This window comes from Varanus komodoensis, unplaced genomic scaffold, assembly GCF_004798865.1.
Source record: "Varanus komodoensis strain SLA01 unplaced genomic scaffold, ASM479886v1 scaffold99, whole genome shotgun sequence".
In the NCBI taxonomy this organism is placed as follows: Eukaryota; Metazoa; Chordata; class Lepidosauria; order Squamata; family Varanidae; genus Varanus; species Varanus komodoensis.
Window position 1 is genome coordinate 642,672 of NW_025336676.1, and position 20,557 is coordinate 663,228.

At 51.5% G+C, this 20,557-nt stretch overlaps 1 protein-coding gene across 1 annotated transcript in view; it reads left to right on the forward strand.

Moving 5' to 3' along the window:
• FBN3 (fibrillin 3) overlaps window positions 1-20,557 on the forward strand; it is a 115,460-nt gene that overhangs the window by 17,840 nt on the left and 77,063 nt on the right. Inside the window, exons 4-8 of the mRNA XM_044419027.1 lie at window positions 237-332; window positions 1,977-2,072; window positions 16,424-16,621; window positions 17,512-17,637; window positions 20,150-20,275. Coding sequence (XP_044274962.1) covers window positions 237-332; window positions 1,977-2,072; window positions 16,424-16,621; window positions 17,512-17,637; window positions 20,150-20,275 — 642 coding nt within the window. The remainder of the gene's footprint in view (window positions 1-236; window positions 333-1,976; window positions 2,073-16,423; window positions 16,622-17,511; window positions 17,638-20,149; window positions 20,276-20,557) is intronic.

Here is a 20,557-nt window from a genome sequence, read left to right on the forward strand (position 1 = left end):
ACACCTGCTTCTACGCATCTTGTGGCAGTGAGTTCCAGAGGTTACTTGCTCCTTGGCGGAGAAACGCCTCCTTCCTCATCCCAAACTGACCAGCTCCCTCTCTCACTGGTCCGCTTGGTCCAGGTGGGGCGGGGTGTTTCCCAGGAGGCCCAGCCCACGCACGTGTGGCCGCATGCCAGCCGGCTTGGCTCCGGTTGCTGCCTTCCCTGTAACCCTTCTCCTCCTTCCTCCTCCAGTTCAGTCCTGCACCGTGCGGTGCATGCACGGCGGAAGCTGCAGTGAGGAAGCCTGTCTCTGCCAGAAGGGATACACGGGGACCTATTGTGGCCAACGTGAGTTTGATGAAGGGATTGCTAGGCCTCAGGAAACTCTGCCTCGTGTGCCCCCACATCGGAGGTCTTAGCCCCCCAAAGGTTTCTCTGGCCCCTGATCTATTCCCCAGAGCCCTGCGTGTTCAGCGGTGCCAGCAGAAGGTTCATTTCTAAGCTTAATTGCCAGAGTTTTAATTTCTTGGGAAGGAGTTGCAGCTGGGGAGAAGAGGGTAAGTAGTGGAGGGGGGGTAGATCCCCATGTCATTTTTTAAGAGGTAAGCATAAGAGAAAGCTTTTTGCCTTCTCTCTTCAATGGTTCGGGATGGTTTGGTGCAGGGGGCGAAAGAAGCAAAGGATTTTATTCTGTGGAAGATGTTCAAGATGTGGAATGAATTGGCTGGAGGAATTTTACATATCCTGTGGAATTTAAATGCAGCCTGCTGATTATCTGCAAAGTTGCATTCCTTAGTCTCTGTCAGCACATGCAGATTTTGTGGATCCCCAGCCTTTCAGGTGCCTACAGGTAGGCCAGACTCCTGGAAGTGAGCCAAGCTGAGATTAGATCCATGAACACTTGGGAACACTAGTGGCTTCTTTGCACAAACAACATCATTAGTTGTGTAAAATATGCAAAATCCACAAAGCACATTTGCCATGTACATGGAAGCAAACTTGCACTGCAAGCAGCATTATTAATATTGCTCATTATATTTCTATACAGCCTGGAGCTGAAGTTTCCTGGGCAGTCCAGAGCATTTAAGCCACCCATCCAGATTTCAGCCAGGCCCAACCCTGCTTAGCTTGCACAATCAGGCAGAATTCCAAGTTTATCAGGGATTTCAGGCTGTGTGGAAGCATGTGTGCAAGGCAGCCTCAGGAGTAGGTTGAGAAATTCTAGCACCCTATGTTGCATGTTCAATTGTATGTCTTTCTTGCTGCCTTTCCAAAGAAATTATGATTTTTGTACTTGGTTTCTTTAACCCAGCCTGGCAGATGCATCTGATTACAACACTGGAGAGCCATTGGCCATGCTGGTTGGGGGTGATGGGCATTGTAGTTCTGTACCTCTGTAGGGGCCCAGGCTGAAGAAGGCTGACTGCCCCCCCTAACCCCAGTTGATCAACTGCCAAGTGGGTTGCAACAGCAACTCCAGTAAGAGCTGTGCAGTTTGCGGAAGGAATTGGGTGCTAAGTCACCCCAGAACAAGGGCCCCTCCTGCTCCTCTTCATTCTTTCATACATTTATATGTCACAGTTCTCCCCTTGCCCCATTTTATCCTCACAGCAACCCTGCAAGGTCAGCCAGCGAGCTTCTGTATCGGACAGTCCAACCAGGTCCCTCCAGGTGTTGGGGACGCCTCTTCCCCTCCTCTGGCAGGGAACGATGGACATCCTCACGCAAAATGTGTGGAGGGCACCGTGGGGGAGATACACCAACCGCTGCACCTCTCAGCTCTTTTCTCGTTTTGCCCTGATTTCTGCTGCCATTTGGTGGCTTCTCGCCAGCCACGTCCTGCCCCTTTTTGCTGCTAGTGGTCAGAGGCCCTGAACTGCATGAATGAGAAACGGAGAGCGTGGCTCCCCTCCCGTTTTCCCCAGAGTGAAGCTGCATTTCCTGACGGCCTTTCTTGGCTCCCTGATCCCTCTTTCTCTGCTCCTCACACAGCTGTGTGCGAAAGCGGCTGCCAAAACGGGGGCCGGTGCATTGGACCCAACCGCTGTGCCTGCGTTTATGGCTTCACGGGACCGCAGTGCGAGAGAGGTAGGTAGGATCTGGCCTGCCCTTTGCTGCCACGTTGCACATCTTGGTGTTGGAGAAACCTGCCACAGACTCCAGCGAGCTTGCATTTCTTAGAATTCAGGAGGGGATCCCACAGTGGACCAGCATTTCCCAAGTCGCACAACTTCCACAGACTGGGGGGCCATTAAAAGAGAGACATGCTTTTATGCAAATTACTTGTAGAAAAATGCACCTGTTTTTAAAAATGGGCAAGTAATCATGTGCATTTCGCCCATAGGCTAAAGTGTGAAAATATGCATGGGGGCAGGGGGAAATGAGCATTTTTAGGACCGTGAATTTGCACAACTCCAAGTTGATGCAAATGTACACACACATACTTTTACAAAACCTAATTCTGTCAGTGGAATGCCAAGCACCTGGTGATCCAGGAAACTTAGTTGGAATTGATTTCTAGCATCCTTCATTCCAGAGGCAATGGGAGTGTCCCTTCTCCATCTATGGAGAGTCCCGCGACGGGGCGCATGGTGCTGATCCATGCCAGAACTCTCCATTTTTGTCTTGATTTCGCCCTCTGTGACTTGGTCCCCTGATGTGCTGTGGAGCGGCACTCGCTCTGTTACTCTGCCATGTCGCAAGGGCAGCTTCTGGGAGAAACTCAGTTTGGGAATGGACTTTTCTGTGTTAGCCCCGTGTTTATGAATCATTCTGCCCATGGAAGCTTGCCTGGCATGGATGTCATTGTCTTTCTGAGGCAAGCAGAAGCTGCATTCACTTTCCCAAGCATCTGGGATTACTTCTGACCTGGCTGTTGTGGGTGACCGGCTGTGGCTGGGTGGGAGCTGCAAGTCGCATGCCATGGATGAGCTGGCTGATACCGTGCTAGTTTTAGATTATATCTCCTGTGCCTATTTTTATTGCCCAGGCTTGTACTGATTTCAGCATGAGTTTTTATGATTTATAAATTTTATGATTTATAAATTTCTGCACTTGTGTGCATTCAGTCTGCTTTTTGCAGTGGCAAGCAATTCCTACATTGAATGGATAAGAATAGCATTTTTAGGGCTCCACCAATGTGCAGCCGGACCATCTGGGAAGGATCAGAAGCACCTTGGTGAGAGATTCTATATGGGAGCTGTTACTCTAGAGCAGGGCTGCAGAGGGGGCTTCTCTGTCAGCCACGCCTCTTTCTCTGGGCTCCACCCACCTTCCCCCAAGCACTGATCATTCAACACTTGCTGGGCTTTTGTGCAGTATTTTCTCAGCATGCTGCAAGGCTGAATTCCCTCTCCCAAGGCTTAGTTACTGCCCAAAAGAGCCTGAATCTGCATCATGCCAGCATTTGGTTGTGTGGCCCCTCCCTCTTTTCCTCTGGCCCCTCCCCTTTTCTCAGCCCACCCATGGCTGAGATCCAGACCTGGGGAGCTTTTCTGAAATGGGACTCGGCTAAAAAATGCCCCCCATCTGCAATCAGTTTTACGCCTGCTGCCCATGGTGTGCAAGGGCAAGGTAAGAGCTATGAATAAAGCCTGATACAGAGGAAAGCGCCAGAGGGGAAAGCAAGCCCAGGGGAGGAAATGCATGAAGGATGCAGCACTTACCCGGCAAAAGCCCCACGGACTCTCGTGGGACTGACTTCAGAGCGGACGTGCAAAGGGGTTCTGCTGTGAAAAGCAAAGCAACAATGGGTGATAGAAATATTTATTGTTATCCTCATTCTTATTGGAACTCTTTCTTAAGAGTATCCCTGTGGCTTCCACTTATTGAATGCAGGGTGCAGAATTTACTGGGGTCCCAGCTCCTTAATCCTGTGATTGCAAAATAGGGGCTTTGAAGGCCAAGGGACTATAATATATTTTGACAGTAGTGTTGATATATGTTAAATGCGATTTTAATAGTAACATTCTAAATGTGGTCTGATATTTTAAAGGTGGGTTTATAGAGATTTGATGATCCTTAACACAATGCAAATACAAATAAAAGAGAGAGAGCCAGACAGAGAGAGAGAATTCCAAGTCACCATGGTAAACCAGTTTGAAACTGGTTGATAGGAGCTGGCTCTGAGTAGCCATCTCTCACAGAAATCCGTGGAACTGAGTTCGTCACAACTAGCTGAAGTTTCACTGATTTCAGTGGGTTTCCGTAAGACTCAGTGAGGATGCAACGTGTTTCTTTCGCCCCTCCAGTCACCTCCTGCCTTCAGCAATTGCCATATATTCTTGCACAGCCAAATCCTGCTCGCACTCAGGCACCCACGCACCCACACTCTGCTTCTTCCTGGATTCTTTTTCTGCAAAGCCTGCGGTGAACAGCTTTGGCGCGGCACAGAGTTGCAGATGAAACAAACCTCCCAGCTGTGTCTACACACCACCTCGCCTGGTCCCAGCCAAGACAAACACAGAGCTTGCTGTGCTGGAGAGAAGGTGGAGTTTCAGAGCACCTTCCCTCATCCCCCTTCACACACACTCACACACACACAGAGGCCCTGCCAGAATAATCAAGACACTGGATTTCCAGCCAGGAAGTGCCAATCTTGTTTCATGGTCTCTTCCTCCTGGAATTTCCTTTTGGGGTCGGAAAATGCCTCCCACATGCAAACACACACACAAAAGTTTGATCAGGGGCTGCCTGGCTGGAGATTTGTTAAATCTGTCTGTGCTTTGTGGATCGCCAGGCTCCTTCGTCCTGCCATGCATGTATTGGATGGGATTGGATTTGCCCGCTCAGTGTCCTGTCCTTCCGTCTGCGTTAGAAGATTTGCATTTGCACAAATGTGCATTTCTGAAAATATGGGTGTGGGCACTTCCACATGTGCACACATGGCTTGTGAAATTCAGGAAGGTTAAAAAATGGTCCATAAGCCTCAAGATTGATATGACTCGGAGAAAACCAAACTGCCGGAGAAGTTGCTGGTCAGACTCAGAGAAGCCCAAACTGGATCGCATCCGTTGAGCATTTCCTTGCTCCTTTCTGCCTCCGCCACATCACCCTTCCTCTGCTTTGCATCTGGCCATGCTACAACACCCATCATCCCCTGCCCTATTGGGTGGAGAAGATGGGAGCTGCTATCCAGAGGGACTCCGGTGAGGAATTCTCAGATTCCAGGGCTGTGGAGGGGCAGAGGGAGAGATGCCGTGGAGCATGGTCTTTGTTCCCCTGCATATGGTAACAATCAGGGGTCAGTCACTAAAAATGGCCCAACTGAGAACTCTGGTTAGAAATCGCTGTTACAGAATTCACCGCCTAAAGAAATGGGGGCAGTTCCCTGGCCTAAATGGCATGCAAAGGCAGACAGGCCGATTCTGATTCAGAGGCCGATCTGCCCCTTGGGCAGAGTCTCCGTTCTGGGGCCCAATTTGGCCCCCAGCCCTCTAGGTTTCCACAGGAGGCCACAGCCCCCTCCCCAGCCCTGAGCCCCTTTCTGCTCTTCAGGGCATTCCGGCTTTTGCTCAGGATTTTCCACATTCTAAAAAGTAGAAACGTCTCTCCTAAAGTTTAGTTGCCAGCAGCAAGAGCTTTAAGCAAAAACATGCAGGTGCCTTTGATCCAGCCCTTTGCCTGGATCAAAGGTATTGCAGCCCCTGAAGGCAGCTCTGAAATGGAATCTGGCCCTTGTGCTGAAATAGGTTCTTCGCCCCGATTTATCCAGCCTCAGTGTTGAGAGGCAGCATAGTTTGGCAGTGGGAGAAGGGAGAAATACATTTGCTCCTTAGTTTTAATGCAAACCTACCAACACAAGAACCAAAATTGCAGTCGGTTGTTGGGCTCACACTTGTCCAGATTTTGCAATGCAGGTTTTCCAGTCAAAGGCTTCACATTCAGAAAACATGGGCAGTGGGAAAGCCAAGCAGTTGTTCCGCGGGTGAAAACACCGTGCAGAAATGCATTCTGGCTGGGGAAACTGCTTGCCAGAAAAGCATTGAATTAGCCAAGCTGTGTATGAGTATTTCTCAAACTATATATATATTCTCAAAGCAACACACACACACACACACACACACACACACACACACACACACACAAAGCTATGAGAAAACATGGCTGGATGCACTTCCGAGCTGGAAAATGAGAAACAGGGAGCAACCTAGATCAACAGATTTGTTTGTCCCTTGCTTTTCATGAGAATATTCCTGTGGGTACAATAAACACACAAAGCAGCCAAGAGTGAACTTTCAAGGGTTCCAGTTCACCCCCCCCCCCCCGCAGAACATCCTCTCCACCTCTATCTTGGGGCTTTCACACTTGGGGTAGCAAATGCTGGGGGCCAAAGAGTGTGCCTGAAGATTCGCTTTCTGCCCTTTGTGTGGACTTCCTGAGCATGCCCCACAGAGCAGTACTGGGCCCAGTGCTCAGTCCCCCAGCCTGATGCAGCAAGATCAGTGGCCTGATGTGGCCTTATTCATGGATAGTTTCGGTTCTTGAAGGAGCCCTGTGCCCAGTCTGTGGGCTTCCCAGGTCAATTTGGCTGACCACTGCCAGAGGCAAAACACTAGGTCAGATGCCCCTTTCTCAGATCTAGCAGGGCTTTTCTTACATTCTTATTAAATGGGGATCAAGCAGATGTGGAGAGAGTTCTCAGTGGCTGGACGTGTGAGTCAGCCAAACTCGAGTTGACCAGTTTTCCATGTTCCATCTCAAAGTTTATTCTCATTCAAGTCCTTATGAGATTGTGTGTGTTCTTTTTTTCTTTCTTCACGAAACAGCATGCATGCATTCAGGTATGGTTTTCCATGCATCAGCTTTTCACATCTTTGAAATGTCCGCGTGCGTCTACCATTGATTAAAATGTGTGCGTATGCATTTTTCCAAATTTATGCATTTGAATGTGCATTTTTCATAGTATGGATGTTGTCGGATGCAGTCTGCAAATCACATGGAAATATGCATCTTGGGCACAGATTGTGTTGGCGCCTGTGCTCAGTGCTGCAGCTGCAAACTGGATAAACCTTGATCTAAACCGAACCAAAATGCATTCCTGTCTATCGTGACCCGTTACATTATGGCGAAGACAAGACGGTGTCCCCTTTGCCCTTACAGATAAAGGGAAAACCTGTGTGTATGTCGCTGAAGGAGAGCTGCTCTTAGATAAGGGAAAACAAGAAGGAACCAGGCCAGGACTGAGTGTTTGAGCTGCATCTTGAAAAGGTCATCCTTAGATTAGGCATGAATGGAGGGAGGACCACTGCCAGCCTCGGGAAGGGAGGGAGTCTATGAGAAAGTTGTCAGAGGACAAGGTAAACTATAACAGCCTTGTGCTAATTAAGTACTGCACAGTTCCAAGGCATTCTGCCTTACATGTGTAATAATTCGCCGATTGCCTCACTCTCTTCTTAATAAATATTGCTGGTTTGCTTTTCCTCAATCTATCTGGCCATTTCATGCAGGATCTGACATGTACTTTCCAAAGAGCTTTGGTTGCTTTCCTTCTTCACTTTGTGCAAATTTGCAAATTTTCTCTCGAGAATGCATACCCGTTTGCATTCAGGGTTGTTGGCCGGACAAATCGGAAGGCTTTGCAGATGGAAGAGAAATTATTGTGGAGGTCCAGCAGTTCTGATCATGAGCATTTGATGGGACCAGAACTTTTGGCACGGGGACTGTGGGGTCCGCCTCCATCTTCCTGGAAACTGGAGATGCTTATGGTTGGATCAGGTGGGGACGACCTTATGTGCATTCTTTTTTGATGTTCAAGCATAGACCCCCCCCACCCTTTCTTTTTGGCCTCCCTACCCCCTGCCTCTCAGCCCTGCTGGATCTTCCCAAAGGTCCAACTTGCCAAAACCACAAGGTGGAGAAGCTGATGGAGGGAGAGAGAGAGAGGGTGCTTTGTATCGGGAAGGCCTTGGCGCCGATGCTGCCAGCATGAGGAAACAGCCCTTCGGATCCACTTGCCTTCACAAGGAGGCTACTGTGAGTTCCTACTAGATCATTTCCTGCCCCAAATAGACCCCCTTTTTAGGCGAGTGCAGGGTGGGCATTGTGGCCACAGCCTGCCAGAACTGTTGAGGAAGCAGAGACCGGGCTACTAGACCATCAGGCTGGGTCACCGGCAGCCCCGGCCTGTGCTGCTCGGGTGCTTTGCTTCATTGTGTGGCCTCTTGGGAGAGGACCTGTGGCACAGTCTTGCGAACTGTAACTCTGCGATGGGGAGCATCTTGTGCAGGTGCTGCTATCCAAGCCAAATGCTCAAAGCTGGAGGGATTCATCAATGGAGGAAGGGCCTGTGAGTATTGAAGGAGGATTCAGTGAGGATTGAAAACCAATCTGCTGGGTGCCTGCTTGCCCTTTTCGGTTTGTGTAGGCCGGGAAAAGCAGTCGTGGCTTGTGAGACCTGAAGCTGGTGCTGTGATTCCACTGTGTTTTCCGGCTGTTCCCCATCATGGTGACAGTGGGGGCCCTTTCTAAGGGGTGCGTTGAACATTCTTTTCTGACAAAGTGTCCTTCTGCCCAATGTACCTCTTTTGGTGGAAGGGCTGGACATGCAGGGAGTCCCCGAAAATGAAGTGGACCCCTTAGGCTGACCTTGCTATCTGGGTCAACGTGGCACTTATCTAGATGAGACTGTCAATGCGATTGCTTCTTCCAGTGGGACAGTTCAGTCCCCCAAGCTATTTTGCCAGGCATGATCGACTTCACCCCCGGAATGTTTGACTCTGTCCATTTTTGGCTTCTCTGGATTTCTGGGGTTTCTGATTCTAATTTTTGTTCCTCGTGAATGTCGAGATTTGTTTGTAGTGTTGGCATTAAAATTCATGTATTAATATTTGTATGCAAGTTTGCCAGCTGTTATTGTGCACTGTTTGTACCCTGCCTTTTTTTCCTCTCAGAAGAAGCCGAAGCTTATGTCTTTGGTCTTCCTCCTCATTTCCATGTTATCCTCACAACCACAGTCAGAGTGAGAGTTACTCCACCCCCTGCTCAGGGCAGGACTCCCAGTTAAACCATCCCTCTCAGATGGCTGCCCAGTTGCATCTTGAATGCCTCAAAGGTGGGAGAACCCACCACCTCCCCAGGCCTTTGGTTCCGTTGTACTGCTCTAGCAGGCATGAAATCTTTCCTGATAGGTAGTTGGAGTCTGGCTTCCTATAATTTAAGCCCATTATAGGAACAGAGAAACAGAGTGGATCAGAAGTGGTCTCCTGGGCCCTGGCTCCACTCATGACCTTATTCTGTGTTTTGCACTCTAGGTTGGTCAAGAAGAGAACCTGCCCTTCCTCTTTGTGACAGCCATTCAGACACTTGTAGAGTGCTATCCTGTTTCCCCTCAGCCCTCTTCTCAGGGGTAAACATGCCCATTCCTCTCAATCCCTCCTCACGGGGCTTTGTTTTCATTCCCCGGATCCTCCCTGTTGCCTTCCTCTGGACTCTTTCCAGCTTGCATCTTTCTTGAACTGCTCAAAACAGGGACACAGGGCTCCAGATGAGGCCTAACCAGTGCTGTGTAACGGGGAATGTGTACTTCACGGGATCTGGAAGTGATACTTCCACTAATGCAGCCCAAAATAGCATTAGCTGTGTGACGTGTCTCATTCTTCTCGTGTGTGGGTCTTGCAGTTACTTTTAAGATGAGAAGTGTGGATTGCGCCTCCTCTCCTTGCATGTGCACAAATGCCACCTTGAGTTTTCTGACCCGTAATTTCAGATCTGTGCAAAATCTAGGCCTCTGCTCTGATTGTGCACATTTGTGGAGAGGAGGCCTGAATTTCGAGGCCATTTCCCTTCCCTGTCTTGCTTTTAATGCAAACCGTGGCCATGTTCTCATGGCAGGTTTAGTCAGTGCCAGCACAGGGCTGTCAGGATGGACTTGGTGGAGGAAAGGGGTAGGATTTTCACCCCTTTCTCAGATTCCCCACACATTCCTGCTTGCAGGCTGACAGAGCCCTCTCTGACAAGGAGGAATTGCGACTTGGTGTGCGTGGACGCAGCTGGTGCAGGTCGGGGGGTCTCAGGGTGCCCAGCCCTCCCTTCATGGGTGACGCCTGCCTCCCTTTCCGCCAGTCCTTCTACAAACCTCTCCTCTGTGGTTTTCTTGCCGCCCGACATCTGCCCGAGCCAAGCCGGGGGCGCACTAGTCCTAAGCCTAATGAGAAAACCGTCTGTTTGAGCTAAAAGGGGAACGGCCTCATAAACATGGCCTTTTATTAGAAACGTGTGTGTGAGGGAAGGCCGTGGCAAGGAACATCCTTAGCCCTGGGGCTGCTGGACGGGAAGCCCTTTCCTGATGCTTGCAGGGGGGATTGGCTGTGAAGGCCGGCCTGACCGGGTCCCGCACAAAGCAGGCAGGCCCTTCCTCAGTCTGGGCGAGGAAGCTAAAGCTGCAAGGGTCCTGCTCTGTTTAACTGCTGCATCACTTGTTTAAACAACAAACACACATGAAAATGGGCATTTATTTTCGTAAGGACATGAAAATGTACACACACATGCATATTTGCCCCAGGCGCCGGGATGCTTCTATGCAGGGGTTTCTCATCTTTCTGTGTAATGTTCCCTCCGACAGGCATTTGTGTGCAGGACGCTTCCTTCCCTGCTTGTTTAGCAAGGGCAGCAGCACTGGACAAATTCCGGCCAGCAGTTTTTAAGTCAAAGACAGAGCTCCCAAATGCTTTCTGATTGGCCAGTTAGCTTGATTTTCTTATAATTGCAGATGAAGCAAAATTTCATCCAGTTTCTTGTTGTGTTTATTTATTAAAAACACTTTTTAAACCCTGGACTTTTGCCCCCCAGAGCAGCCATGACATAGAAGAAAAAAAGAATGGGGAGGGCAGAGGAAAGTCTGGGGAAAAGAGGGCAGCAGTTCATGTCACACGGCCACTGTCTTCTTGGCTCCACTGGCCTCATGTAGTGGGGAGGGAAGGCAAAATATCTGGGGAAATTTCTCGCAGGATTTTGGGCAACACTGAATTAAAATGCATGTGTCAGGGAGAAGCACACAAAGGTGTGCAGTGATTTTTATGCAGTCTTTTTTTTTTACTCTAACTGGTGTGGAAATGGGACAAACCAAACTTAAGGTCAGAAAAAAGTGAATTTAAATGGATGCATTTGGCCGCTTCTATTCCAGAGGATGGCTGTATCCTGTTCTTTAGGTTTACCCGCTCAGGAATATCCAGTTAAGGAGCATTTGATGGGGCCAGACATTCCTAGGGTTGAAACATCACTTGGAGGAAAAGCAAAGCAACCAAAGCAAAGTGTTTCTTTCTGGTCCTGGATTTGCCATTTCTCAAGGGGACTTGGGCGCTCCAGCAAGACCCCTGTGGTAGCTGGGTAGGCTCTCTTTCAGCTCCGTGCCTTCAACATACATGCATGCACAAGTTTCATTTCTGTTTGTAAATTGTGTGAATGTGTCCAGTTTGCAGTCCAGACATGTACAGGAATGCCTTCCCCCACCAGGTAGGTTGGCCAGTTCCTGGCATGTATTGTGATTTGGGGGCGGGGGCAAAAGCACATTTCCCCCTCCTCCTTCCAGGATGCCCACTTTTCTGGGGCTGATGGGAGACAGAGTCCAACAGCTCCTCAAGCTGTTGAACTGCCCCTTCTTTGTGCATTTGCTATCACAGTGTTCAACGGAGGCTCGGAAACATGCATCGGACTGCAGCCTTCCCATGGAAATGCTGAGGGAGGGGTTGGCGCTGAAAGGCTGGGGAGCGGGAGGCGGGCTGGGGACGTGTGCCAGGGCCCTGAGCCAAGAAGGCAGGCTTCCCACAAAGGCCGGGCCTGACAGGGAGCCCGGCAGGGCCTGGCTGCCTTCATCCCAGCAGGACAGGCTTTGGATGGCCTTCCCCAGCCTGTGCCCCACTGACCCCTTTTGGGCTGCTGGAAGCCCTGCTGGCCACATCCCCGGGCTCTGTTTTGAGAAAAGACCTGACTTGCTGCTGCAGGAAATGAATCCCGTTCGAGGGAAGCCAGTGCTCCTTGGTGTGCCAGGCCAGCTTGTTTGTTTAAGGAAGGAAAGAATTCCTTGCAGGCCTCCGGAAAAGGAAAGGCTGGCCAAATGGCATTTGGAGAGAAATAGACGGAACTGCACTAGCATTCCGGCTGGCTGGCTGGCTGGCTGGGAGCAATTGCCTGTGTACCGGGTTCAAACCCCTCAGCACCCATTCATTCAACAAGGAGTGTATCCTTTCCACCAGGCAGCTAGTCTGTTCTTGCCAACTATCATGAATGCTTTTGAGTTGGGCAAGCAACAGGTGCCCTCCAGCTGTTTTGGACTGCAACTCCCATCAGCCCAGTAAATGGTGGTTATGCCTAAACATATCTATGTATGGTCAGCGCATTACCGAGCTCCATCTTCAGATCTATTCAGGTGTGCCCCCAGGAGCTTGCAATCAAACTGATGCCATTGCTTTTGGTACTCAAGAGGTTTGGATAGCAACTCACCAGTGCAGGGCTTGGGGCCTGCCACCCCTAGCCTCCTAGGCAGAGGCATCAAGGCTTGTGGGTGAGGGACTGGTGGTGAGTAGTGTGGTGTAATGGTCAGAGCATTGGACTGGGACTCGGGGGATCTGAGTTGTAGTCCTTGCTCGCCCATGAAGCTCCCTGGGTGACTGAGTCAATCATGGCTCTCAGACTAGCCTACCGCACAGAGTGATTGTTGCAAGGACAAAATGGAGAGAAGGAGAACTTTGTAAGCCACTTTAGACCCCTTGCAAGAAGCAGAAAGATTCATTAAAATGTGATGTCATCATGAAAATGATAACTCAACTGGACACAGATCGTCTCAGCATCAGCTGAGCAGTTATTTCCCTACTCTTTGGACTCACTTGTGCAAATCCAGCCACCTTTAATAGAGGGATTATTTTGTGGTCTTTGCCAGTGTTCCTTCCTGCTCCCTCTCAGAAGGCTTTCCCAGGCATGCACTGAACCGCTGATGCCACCATGAGCCTTGGGGACTGCTTCAACCCCCAGGACTGGAAGGCCCTGCCCCGGACGGAGCCTCCAATCCCCCAGTCCCCCAGGATTGCAACGCAGAAGGGGCTCGGGGGGGGGGGGGCGGCTGGGCACCTTGCTGCTGACCTTGATCTGCCACATGAATTCCCCAGTGGCATGACAGGAGCGGGTGGGCACTGTGAACAGGGTCCAGTTGCCAAGCTGATTGGAGACGTTGGCTGGAAGCTGCTGTGGGCTGTGAGACGTGTGGCCCCCTTAGCGGAGTGCATCGCACCTGGCAGCCAGCGACCCTCCAAGGCTTCAGCCAAGAGCCCTTCCCAGCCCGGCCCAGCCCAGGGGTGCCGGGGCTGGAAACTGGGATCTCCTTCGTGCAAAGCAAGGTTCCATCCCATGGTTCTGCACAAAGGGCTGATTTGAACAGGAACACCGGCAACTGCATTCTTGGTCACTCTGAGTGAGAACTGACTTTCACAGAATCATGCAAGAGTAGAGTTGGAAGGTGCCAGGGAGGCCATCATATCCGATCCCCTGCTGTTTATCCATTGGCAGACCTCCAGAGTTTGAAGCAGGGCTTTCTCAGCCCTGCCTGGAGTTGCAAGCCCCCCAGCACCCAAAGCCCACAGTTTTCTGTTTCAAGTGCAGGGCCTCCCACATCTTCCCCAAGATTCCCTTTGCTTTGCCTCCCAGGAAATGTTGGAAATTAGAGATTTCTTCTGCAAAGCAGGTGGGCTGCAGCAGTGCTTTCTGTACAAACAGATGTAAGATTCCAGTCCTCATGGTTCAGAATCAAGGGCTGATTGAAATAAATATGCAGCCTTAGTGCAGATGAGGCCTTTGGGAAGGAAACAGAAAAAAGGGGCATTGGGGCTGAGCCTTTGCCCAACGGGAGAAGGAAGTTTAAGTCAGTAATCTGCCTTGGCCCCAAGCTCCATCCAACCTGGGCATGGCAGTGCAGGGCAGGGTGGCAGTGGGCCAGGAATCATGTCCTAGAGTCTTAATAAAGCCTGATTGGAGCCTCATTAAGTCCTTCATCATCTGACCCATTAAAATCAGCCCCAGATGCTGCCTGGCTTGCGGCCAGCCCTCCCCAGCCCCCCAGCTGCACATTCGCAGACAGCTTTGGCTATGTTCTTTTGCTGCTTGGAACCGAGTTCTGAAAATCTATTTTTGTCCAGTTCCTCTGCCGCCACCGCCCTTGCCTGAGCCCGTTCGATCACGCTCTTTCTCACCCCCACATACGTCTGGGGCTCTGGCTTGCTGAGCCACTCGGAGCTGGCTCCGTCTGGTGGACTCCTGGCAACCGGCAGACAGTTTTGAGGGCCCACGAGCAGGTGGGGGGGGGGCCGGGGGGCCCACTGGGCTCCAGAGCTAGCACGCCTTCGTGGCAGGGAGGCCAACTTAACCTTCCACATGTCCAGACTTCCTTGTTCTCTGGGACTGTGCTGCCATCCTCAGGGCAGCTGGTCCCAGCAGCTGTATGTTGCAGCGCAACGCAGAGCTTTTGTGGGCAGCTTGTGGGCCGGGGGCACTTAAGAGCCCATGTCACCAAAGCCCTGCACCAGGCAAGAAAAAGAGGACGGATGTGGTGTGCTCACCTGGATTAGCCCAGCTGCCCTTGGTGTGGCAGGTTCTTTTTGGAAAGGGAAGGTTCGAGGATGGTTCAGTTCTGGCCAGAAGCAGTCCAACCTATCGTGGGCCAGGATTGGGAATGCCAGGAACCAGGAACCCCAGGTATGTCAGAAATTGTGCCATCTCCCCCATGAGCATCTCCAGAAAGCCCTGGAGACACTGTGTTCACACAACACAAGAACAATAAAGGGTAGTTGTCGAGATGTGGGTTCTCATGGTGTGGGTGCCCCTGAGAGATAACAAACCAGGGTGAGCAACTCATGGTTTATAACCAAATAATAAACTGTGAATTTGTTAACTTTCAAGGGCTAAACATGGGTCGTCACTGAACTGTAATTCTTGGTGTTGTCTGACTGACCCAAACGTACAGCATGAAGTATCCAGTTCAATTGTTTTCTGCTATTCTCTCTCTCTCTGTGGTTTCTTAGGGCATAATTTATACAGAAAAGAGCACAGCTCAGCCCTGGGACTGATGTGCTAGGGCATCCTTTGGGCACTGGATGTGGCCGTGAGAGGTCCATGTTTACATCCCAGCTCACCGGTGGGTCACTGGCTGGTTGCCAGCTCTAGCCTACCTCACAGAGTTGTTGTCAGGCTAGAATGGGCAGTAGTGGAGAATCATGTTCCTTACCTTGGAAGTAAAATGGGTCATAAGCAGTCTAACAGTGCTTTTGAATGAATAAATACATGCAATTATATCAAATATTTCCTTATGCACATTTTGGAAGTTGTAACCTTTTCTTCCCTTCAAAATTTGCTTTGTTGTTCTTCTAAGAACTTTTCTCTGGGAAGTCAGGGTCAATTTCCACCCTGCCTGATAGTTTGAATTCTAACTCCTGTTCCATGTTATGAAAAGATGTTATTCACCTCCATCCTTTCCTACTTGGGAAGGCAGGGTCGGGGGGAGAACGAGACATTTGCATGGGAGGAGCTGGCCCAGCCTGGCCCCTTTTAATGATCTGCACATACTTCACTAGGGGGAAAAATAGATGCAAGAGCTGTGCTCACTGAGCTCTCGTGTTTCCCATCACTCCAAGATCCAGTTGTCCAAATCTACAATCCATGGACCCACCTAAGGTCTCCAAATTCCATCTCAAGCCAGTAGCAGATGGTGAAGATTCGAATTTAGTCTCCTTCCTGTTCGAAAATCCCTGTGTGTGCACAGGTGTTTCTTTCCAAATGTGTGCATCTGGCAGGAAATGAACACTTGCTTTTCCCACTGATTTGTGTGCATTTTTCATGCATGTTTCCCTTATACATATATATATTTACATATGTAGTTGAATGCATTCTCCTTTTTGGGGGAGGAGAGGTCTGTAAATTACTTTGCAAGCCTGAAAATTCACAGGTTTCACTCATGAGTCTGCATTTAGTCCTGATCAAAACCAAACTGACGTTAATTTCTTGGAATTTCTTGTCCTTGGAATTGTTGTCTTTTTTCTCCCTCCCTCCACACTGCAGTTGTGATGTGCCGGCAAGTCATCTCCGACTCACGCAGGCCCCGTGAATGGAGGCCCTCCAGAATGTCCCACCCATGACAGCCCTGCTCAGCTGCTCTAAGCTCAAAGCTGTGGCTCCCATTATGGAATCGACCAACCTCTGCCCTTGGCTTTCCCTCACATGAGGGTCTTCCCCGGGAGTCTTGCCTTCTCAGGAAGTGTCGAGAGTGGGGCACCCTCAGCTTTGTCATGTTTGCATCTGGCTTGCTTTGATCCAGAACCCTCTTGCTTGCCTTTTTGTCAGTCCAGGATATTCATAAATCATCATGTTTTGAATTTGCACTCCTTTTCTTCCTGCTCTTCTGCGTGCCTGCTCACCTCCAAACAGAGTGCCCTCACCCTAGGCGACTCTTTCTTCCCCAGATTACCGCACGGGGCCTTGCTTCAGCCAGATCAGCAACCAGATGTGCCAAGGGCAGCTCAGCGGGATTGTTTGCACCAAGACCATGTGCTGTGCCACCATTGGGAGGGCCTGGGGGCACCCGTGCGAGATGTGTCCAGCCCAGCCCCATCCGTGTCGCCGTGGCTTCATCCCCAACATACGCACTGGAGCCTGCCAAGGTCAGCACCTAGCTGGGAGAAGAAGTGCCTGAGGGAAAGCACGAGAAGGTTCTCCAAATACCCAGAAAACAGCAGGATGGAGCAAAGAGGGGGCGTTTCGGCCTTTTAGGAATGGAGGGGGGATTGCACAAAATCTGGGAAACCACCAAACAGGCAGTGATTAGGGGAAGGCAGGCATGGGGGCTTCAGGGGAGCCCTGGCAGCTCGGAATGGGGCCCCAGGAAGGCCAGCTGGGCTTTGCCCACAGCATGGTTTCGGCACACGTTCTGCGCTAGCACATGGCTGGGGCGGCTGTTGTGCTGCCTCGGGATGCCCTGACCCATAGAGACAACTCCCTGCAGAACCAAAGCAGGACCAGACCACGGTTTCCCTAGCAGTGTGGAAGCTCAGTCCCTGGTGTGTGTCCGAACCATGGTCATGGCAAGCCGTGGTTGACTGCAACCAGGGATCTGTGGGGCATCCATCATATTCCATGGGCTCAGCTCCCCCGACTCTGGTCCACTTCCTCACGGCTGTGAGTCTGGCCAGACACGGAGTACCGTGAGCTGTGCCGTGAGAAGCAGGCCTGCGCAGCGTCTGGGCAAGGCAACGAGGGCAACTGGCAGCCTTTGTCTGTGCCACGCGTTGCGGGAGACGCTTGCCTCTCGTACCGCCAGAGTTCTGCACGCGCTTCCTCTCAGTTCCGCTTGCTTCCTAAGCAAGGACCAGGTGCAAGAACAAATCCAGCAAATGGCAGAGGGCCGGGGCCTGTGGGGATCACGCAACCCTCGCCGCGATGCCTGAACTGGGCCTGGTGTTCCTGCTGCGGTGCAGAGCTGGGCCTTTGCAGAACTTCTCGGCTTCCCACCCGCTCGTTTAGAGGCCTCTCCTGATTCCCCTCTGCCCCACAGATGTGGACGAATGCCAGGCGATTCCTGGGTTGTGCCAAGGCGGCAGCTGCCTGAACACGGTGGGCTCCTACGACTGCAAGTGTCCAGCAGGCCACAAGCAGAGCGAGACGAGCCACAAGTGCGAAGGTGAGGCACAAACGGCCAGGGGGTGGGAAGGGAGGGGGCGCTTCTCCCTCCCCAGCACTCCGCTCAGCATCCTTCCTTAGCATTCACCGCATGCCGTGTTAGGTCTTGGGCCCAGGTGGGCCTGAACACCTGTCCTGGCTTCCCTCTGCTGAATGGATGCCACTGTGTCACATTTTTGAAATCAGAAGAAGCCGGTCCAAACTGCAACATGTATCATTGCCCTGTGCTCCCATTTAGGGGCTGACCTGACCAGCCAGCTGGGTTTGGCTTATTCAAAAGGATTATGGTTACTCCCAAATACCACTCGGCACATGCAAATGCTTTCCGTAGCTTCCTGTTGGCCATATTTTGACTCCAGCCTGTTGGCACCAACACCAAGAACCTTCTATCTGAAGGAGCAGGGTGAGGTTTAAACAGAAAGTCTATCAGTCCACACCATTCCTGCCCACCGTGCAGCTCCGCGCCTCCCGCTCCCACATCACCCACAGCTTTCCAGCCTGCCACAGCTTCTTGGTGTTCCTCCTTGGATGGGTTGTGCTTCTTTGCCTCACCCCAAGCTCATGCCTCCTGTCCCATCTGAAACTCCACGATGAAATACTCATCCCGTTTTTCTTTTTCATGGCCCCATTGCTGCGTTCTCGTACTGATGTTCTCCTCCCCAGGCAATTGAAATGTTTCTGAATACTCCATTGCTTCTCAGGCAATGATGAATCAGAGGGTTTTTTCCTTCTCTATTCAACCTGTTTAAAAATCTGCTTCCCAACTTTTCAAGCAGGGTTTTGTGTCTTGTGGAGGAGATTCTGCCTGCCCCTTTCCTGGATTTTTTTGGGTTCTGTGGTTTCCCTGCCCCCACGGCTTCTGCCTCCACGGTGCCCCCATGGCTTCTGCCTCCACGGTGCCCCCACGGCTTCTGCTTTGGCTGTGCTTAGAAAGCTGCTCCTTCCGTCCTTTCTCAAGCCCTGGGCTACTCTTGCTCTGCAAGCTCAGAGACATTTCTGCACTCGCTCTGGCCCAAGAGCAAGAGCACAGCTTCCAAAGTCAATGTTTCGCCTTCAGTCTGGAGCCCAAACAGGCAGGGGGCGTGCCAATTTTTCATAGAGCCCTCGAAGGAGGCTGAGGAGTGGTGACTTGGGAGACCTCGAGCCAAAACCCCCAATCCTGTGAACTTGGGTTTGTGCCTTCCTGGGCTTTTGCTTCTGTTTTTAGGTGTGCCGTGTGCATGTCTGCATTTCTCATGTCTGGGTGCCGGTCTCTTTACACTTGCATTTTAAAGTCTATCTGTGTTTTTAAGTGTGCATGTGTTAACCATGTCTGTATGTCTTGGAGTTTTTGTATGCCTGCATGTCTCTTTGCAAGTTTGCATTTGTGTGTTTCTGAAAACATGTCTCTCTGTGTTTGTCTCTATGCATGCAAGTGAGTGTGCAGGTGCATTTGTGTATCTGGAGGTAAGTTTCGGAGAATGTACCTTCGAGCTTCTTGAAGTGCTTTTGCATGTGTGAAGCGCATGAGGAAAATAAGCCTGGGTTTGCCAGAGGGCCAGATGTTTTCAGAAGCCTCCAACGCCCATCAGCAACCACAAGGCAGATGGTGCGACTTGGGCGGAACTTTAATCCAGTGAGGGGAACTCCAAGCCTGGAGAGAAACACCCTCCACATTTCTAGGTTTGACAAGAGTCAGACGCCAACAGCAAATGCACTCTCCAAATGCCGGTCCCTCAGTAGCCAAAGCGGGACCATCCATGCATGGGAGGGAAGTCTACTGGCAGGCCTAGAAGCATCTCGTCCAAAAAAAGAAAGTTAAGGAAAGAGAACCTGGAAGGGAAAAGTCTCCCCCTCCCCAAGCAGCTGATGCGGTCTGAGCACATCAGCATTGGTGTGGGTGGGAGTGGCAAACCAGAGGGGGAGGAATGTGGGGCGTAACCGGCAAAGGGCACGACCAGTTGGGATAGCTGGAACCCACAGTTGCAGAGACACCATTTCGCTGCAGATCCCTCTTGCCGGGCACGTGCGACACGCCTCCGTGCCCTGCTTGCGTGGCTTCTGGCCGGCCACAGCGGGGTAACGGGAGGGCAGACTCGAGGGCAATTGGACTAGTGCCAGGGGGAAACGCTCCACTGTCTCTCGGCTCTGCATCTCCCCGCTGCTTCATCAGACCGGCCCTTGCAGGCCAATGTCCTTGCCCAGGGAGCGTTGCTGTGCCGTCCTCGAACAATTCTAGAGAGACACCGTGCGACCCTAAGCGAGCTGCGGGTCCATCCTGTCAGGCTGAGGCTGAGGCTGAGGCCGCGCTCCGCTAAGTGGGCCTCATTGTGCCCCTGCCCTCCCATTTCTTTCCCGCCTTGTTTTGTGTCCCGCAGGTGGCAAGCCTGCGAGTGGCGGGCCATGTGTTTTGCTGCTCCTGGGCCAGCCTCCCTGGGAGCTCCTGTGGGGGCAAAGAGTCCACACAGTCAGTCCGCTGGCGGCCCTGAAACCAGCCAGCCAAGCTCATGGCGCTGTGGGTTCCTCTTCCCCAGATATGGACGAGTGCAGCAGCATCTCCGGCGTTTGCGCTGGCGGGGAGTGCACCAACACGGCGGGCAGCTACGTTTGCGCCTGCCCCCGGGGCTTCATGACCAGTCCAGATGGATCGCGCTGCGTAGGTAAGACAGAGGGGAGGGCTGCCCCCTCCCCAGTGGGGAATGGGTCTGTGGGCAGAGCTCACCTGGCTTGATTTCCTTGCTAAGGTGAGCACTGGCAGGTTGTCGGCATGTTGCAAAGCATGCACTTCTTACCAAAGCACACACCTTCAATCCAGGTGGCTTTTTGTTGCCAGAAATTCTTTGATGGCCTGCCCTAAAAGTAATGTTTCCTCCCATCGGCTATCGAGGACACGGATATGGAACTTTGGGGTTCCTCAAATGCCCCCGCACCCTCCCTTTCCC